Source organism: Berghia stephanieae, chromosome 10 (genome assembly GCF_034508935.2).
Source record: "Berghia stephanieae isolate SIO BIC M18660-M18661 chromosome 10, UCSD_Bste_1.3, whole genome shotgun sequence".
NCBI classification, from domain to species: Eukaryota; Metazoa; Mollusca; class Gastropoda; order Nudibranchia; family Aeolidiidae; genus Berghia; species Berghia stephanieae.
Window position 1 is genome coordinate 8,030,441 of NC_088369.1, and position 5,563 is coordinate 8,036,003.

Below are 5,563 nucleotides of genomic sequence, written 5' to 3' on the forward strand. Positions count from 1 at the left end.
TATTTGTCTTCTTGTTCAATTTTGTTGTTTCATACCTGCCTTTTATTACGGACCATCCGTAATTGTTACGGAAGTGTAAGGACAATTACGGACTTACGGAAATAGAAGAAATATTACTGATACAAATGGTCGCAACGTTAAATTAAAAAATAATTTTTTTTTTTTCATTATTTACCGCATGCTACAATAAAAAAAATCTCAATGCCTCGTTGGCAGGCGACGAGTGACGTCATCGACTAGAATTTGTAGCAGATGTAGTTTTTACTTATTCACTGGACTTGATTTCTTATGAATATTTTGCCATGCTGTGGAAAATGGACTTTGATTGAGGCTTGACCCGCATAAGTAGTAGGCCTATATAACATGGTCAGTTTATTTTACATATATAAAAGGGTGTATCTATCATTATTTTTGTTTGCTTTAGGATTACTGAAATTTGACCATTAATTACTGATGAATTTTGTATTTCTTACTGAATTTGAAATTTTCAAGTAGGCAAGTCTGCAGGTTGAGAATTGTGCCATACACGTCTAAGACGAAGGCCACACTGCGAGCGAAGCGAAGCGATTTACCGTACTTATTTGGCTTCACTAAGACTGAGAGCGATGGAAAGCGAGAGATTCAAAGAAATCCATGCTTAATGTGTAATCTTTTTTTTTTCAGTCTGCTGTGTAGACTGGAGACAATGTGCACATCGAGCGATGCGAGCGAAGAATAATGGTCAAATCTCTCGCTCTGCTTCGCTGATAATATGCCAGTCACCTCTTTATATTTGTCTTTTATGTCCTTGCGTCACTGATGCCCGGGTATTCCAGTCTTCCCTTGGAATAGATCCGAGAGACAAATTTCCCCTATGAGATGAATAAAGGGAATTTTATTTATTTTTTTTTTTACCCACATTCTTTTATCGTTTGTTTCGTTTTTAAAGGCTTTATGGCGCTTGCAACACATTTAGGTCATTTCAGCGCCAGTGCAAAGGAAGAGAATTGGATAGTCAAATTTATCGTTACAATTGAAAGCACATGACAAAAATTAAGACAGAGGGGAATGGTTCAAATAGGCAACAGATGTAGATTTCAAGAGCATACTATCAGTGTATTTAGTTTGAGATCACCTAAAAGTCTCATCCAGACACAAGCACAGGTCCCAACTAAAAAGAATACACTCAAATGTTTACAAACCATTGTACATATATATAAATATATATATATTTTTTAATAATAATAATAAATAACAGTCCTTGACAGAGAGATGATTTACAAGGAAAAAAATATCTCCCAAAACAATTATACATTTGACTGTTTCACTCCCAGTCAAGGACTACGGCCATAGCTAGGACAAGACTAAGTTGATCCCATTCCAAGACAAAGATAGAAAGTAACTCGGACAACAGATGCAGGGGATAGAAGGTACAGCGTGACCTCCTGCCCACCATGGGAGGTCAAAGACCCCACTAAGAGGAATACACTCAACTGTTTACAAATCAAATGTTAAAGAAAAACAAAATAATAACTACATAACAGAGAGATGATTTACAAGGAAAAAAAATATCATCCCCCAAAACTATAATTATACATTCGACTGTTTCCCTCCCAGTCAAGGACTCTGGCCAGGGTCAGGACAAAACTAATAAGTATCTCATTCCAAGACAAAGACAGAAAGCAATTAGAAAACAGATACAGGGATATAGAAGACACAGCAAGTACCTCCCTGCCCACCCAGAACAACTTAATTTAATTTACGAAAATGGAGACAACAACCGGTTTCATTATATTTATCACATGTCTTTATTGTGCAAATGACAACGATATATACCAATAATAAAACTGATACCAAAAAAAAAGAAAAATAAATAAAATAAACATATAGAAGATATTTTAAATAAATGTAAAAATACTGAAGGCTTTTACAATTTTCTTTTAAAGGAAAAAGTCCCTAATTACTAATAATAAGACCTATATGTCCACGGTTGTAACTGAAATCGTCACTGCCTACTATCAATTATACTCATTCACACTTCCAGTCCAGTGGGTTAACAATAAGAGATGAAGTGAATAGGAAAGTGCCAGAAGACAATAGAGAATTTTTAAAATTTTCGCGGCGGTGATGGGGGTTTGAACCCGCGACCTTACTGGTACGACAACTCCGCCTGGCCGGTGAGAGCGTGACTCTACCATATGAGCTATCCACGTATAAAACACTTTACCCCAAGGGCAAGATCTAGAACAGCAAAAAAATAGAAGATATTTCACACAACAGTAATAGTCCTTCAGAGTCATGAGGCCCATGGAGCCGAAGTTTATCCAGGTTTCTATAGCGTGAAATGGACAATAGCAATTGCTTGCTACCCTATGGATAGGACACTAGTCTATCGCAAAGTCCTTTCCACCAGCTCTAACAGATCCAGCTACCCAACCACTGCTAGGTGAACAGGGGGGGGGGGGAGAGGTCAGAAAAAATCTCGACTGCCCCCTGGATCAATCTTGGTCCCCTTACGCGTGAAGCGAGTGCTCTACCAACTGAGCTATCGGGACCCCCTTTCACACAATATTTTTATGTAAATGAGAAATCTAATCATAATATGTGACCCTCTGTCTCAATAAGGTGGTTAAGTTGAAGTGAACTGGGTCAAGAAAATTGTTCTATGTCAAAAACATGAGCTTTTTATATTTATTGCAATATCCACTAAAAGTGCTCAAAGCATTTTCAAAGGGTCCCTGACAACAGCAACACGTAATATAAAGAACGAAAATGACGCCTGTTCAGCGATAATACAATATTTCTTTTCTGACAGACAATGCTGTTAACAGCCAGGTACTCATTTTCCACCAGAGTACGGTGAGAGAATGTGAGTAAAGAGTCTTTTACAAGGATTAAACAATGCGCTGTCAAGAGCAGGACTTGAATCTTGGATCTTCCAATCCGAAAGCGAGGGTCATACCACAAGACCATATAGCAGCACAAAATAATCAGGACAAGGAAATTTAACTCAAAGAAAATGCAAAACAAAAGGGAATGGTATAAATAGTGAACAGAAGATTCCACGAGCAATCCATTGGTGTGATTATTTGGACACTAAATACCTAAGAGTCTTATCCAGGCACAAGCAAAGAATCAAATGTTTACAAAATTTAAAACTATAATACAGTCCAAGCCGGTTTATTGGGACTCCTAGGTGTCTGACAAATCCTCCCAATTAAACAGCAGCCATGAAAATTGAGACAAATCTAAGTGCACAAAACAATTAACGAATATGCCATTCATAAAGGTTGCATAAGTTAACAATGAATTAAGAATGCATTGTCTACCCATTCGTCTCATTGAACAAACGAAGCATTTGGTAAATTCTATTGTTCACATCTCTGTGATGACTATGACGAACAATTTGACCACACACCCAATTGGCTGTCGCGATAGATAGACACTAACAGGGGATACAGGTAAATTCTATTTTTAACACCTCTGTGATGAACGGTACAACATTACACCTGGTTGAACTTCCCGTGAGACTAATTTGCATTTTAAGAACCATCATTTTCAAAAATTTAAGACAATGAAAAAGTTTTTTTTAACCGGACTGTCATTGTCAAATTTCGTCCCCATTAAGCAGTGGGCCGTCCCAATTAAGTGGCGGGGAATTTGAAAGGGTATGACTTTTTATATAGAAAAAATTCCATTCCCAGACTTTGCCCTTTTGAAATGTATTCGAATAAAATTCAAAATTGAGCAGATTAATGAATGTTTCTTCCACGACAAGATTACAAAAGTCAATCCAATAAAGTTCTTTCCTCGTAGGTTTTAAGTCGTGCCAAGAGCATTTCCTTTTCCTCTTTGAGGTGCTTGATTCTGAGTGTGTTCTGTGCGAGGTGTTGCTCCAGACTGTGTATCAAGGGTGCGGTCACAACGTCTAACACATTACACACCGACTTGGTATAAACTGGTGATAGAAGAACAAAATATACTAATTGGAAAAGTACAAAGGGAATGATGACATTTGTTTTTTAATGATAATAATATGATGATGATGACGATGATAATTAGGAAGAAGAAAGGAGCAGGATGATGACAATGATGAGGATGTTAATGATCATGATGAAGATGAGGATGATGATCATCATCATCATGACAACAATAATTTTGATCTGAAAAAATGCAAATTTCTTTTAAAGACACAACTTTCTGCTGATTGTACCTAAAAGTAGAAATAATACTATATTTTCCTTTCCCGATGATATGATTAAGTGTCTTGATTGAATGAAAATTTCAACCTGTCAACCAGTTCAAGGCTGATAAATTACATTCTATTTTGTGTAATTTGTCAAATAATGATGTAGAATTAAAACCAAAGCCAAAATTAAAATAATAATTTAAATGTCCAATTTTTCCACACTGAATGCTTTAAAAGATGGCCTAATAGTTAAGGCATTGCACTGTGACCGGGAGAGTCCAGGGCTTGAGCCCCAGCTCAGGCACTTTACTGACTTTTCATCTTTATTCTTGGGCTAGACTATAAACCTCCAATGTGCTCACTTCCAATCCAATCTCGTTTTAAGATGCACGAGACATTCCTGTCCATAATGCAAATGTTATTTACAGTTCCAAATTGTGTAACACATTAACTCACTCAATCCTAGAGATTTTCGCTACTTTTCAAAATTGGAAGAAATGTATTAAAAATGAGCACGTACATAGATCGTTTTATTCAACTATCATTAACATGCAAAAACTAGAAACGTTAGCTTTGATACTACGCCTATAATTTGTCTCAGAAAAATGTAATAAATAGGCACGGGGCAAAAGTAACCCGGGTAAACTACGGATATAGTCGGTGTTAGGGTTGAGTGAGTTAAGACCACATAAACTATTAATAAAACAATGAAAGTGTCTCTTTAAAGGATAAGCTGTCGATGACTGTGTCTGGCAATTTGTTCCAGTCATCAAGAGTTCTAGGAAAGAAGCAGAACTTGTACTTGTATGTGTCAGTGTTTGTCTGTGATTTTGAAAATTTCCTGCTGTGGTTGTTTCTTGTTGAATATGTGTTTTGTTGCGGACGAAGGCAAGATGGGACTATTATTGATGTGCTGTGCCCATTTACGATTTTATACGTTTGTGTAAGTCTTGCTATTTTTTTTATTCTTGTATGAAGGGGTTTCCATTGTAGCTGATCTAATTGAGCTTTGAGCTTTTATATAGCGCAATATCCACTAAACGTGCTCAAAGCGCTTTACAAGGGGTCTCTGGTCAACAGCAACATTTAACATGTAGGATGGGACATGACGCCTGTTAGGCGATATTACAATTTTTCGGACAAAGACAACGCTGTTAACGGCCAGGTACTCATTTTACACCTGAGTACGGTGAGAGAATGTGAGTAAAGAGCCTTTTCCAAGGACTCAACAATGCGCTGAGCGTGAGGCTCGACCCCAGGACCTTCCAGCTGAGCGAGTATCATACCACTAGACCACATAGCCGCACATCTAATGCATTTGAGTTTGAGACACAGCCTTCCTCCCTCAACCTGCAACCTGTAACAAAACGAGCTGCTCTTCTTTGAACTTTATCT

At 37.3% G+C, this 5,563-nt stretch overlaps 1 protein-coding gene across 1 annotated transcript in view; it reads right to left on the reverse strand.

Moving 5' to 3' along the window:
- Positions 1-1,768: 1,768 nt before the first annotated feature.
- LOC144956161 (lys-63-specific deubiquitinase BRCC36-like) overlaps positions 1,769-5,563 on the reverse strand; it is an 18,365-nt gene continuing 14,570 nt past the window's right edge. The window contains exon 7 of the mRNA XM_078886550.1: positions 1,769-3,937. Coding sequence (XP_078742676.1) covers positions 3,768-3,937 — 170 coding nt within the window. The 3' untranslated portion in view covers positions 1,769-3,767. The remainder of the gene's footprint in view (positions 3,938-5,563) is intronic.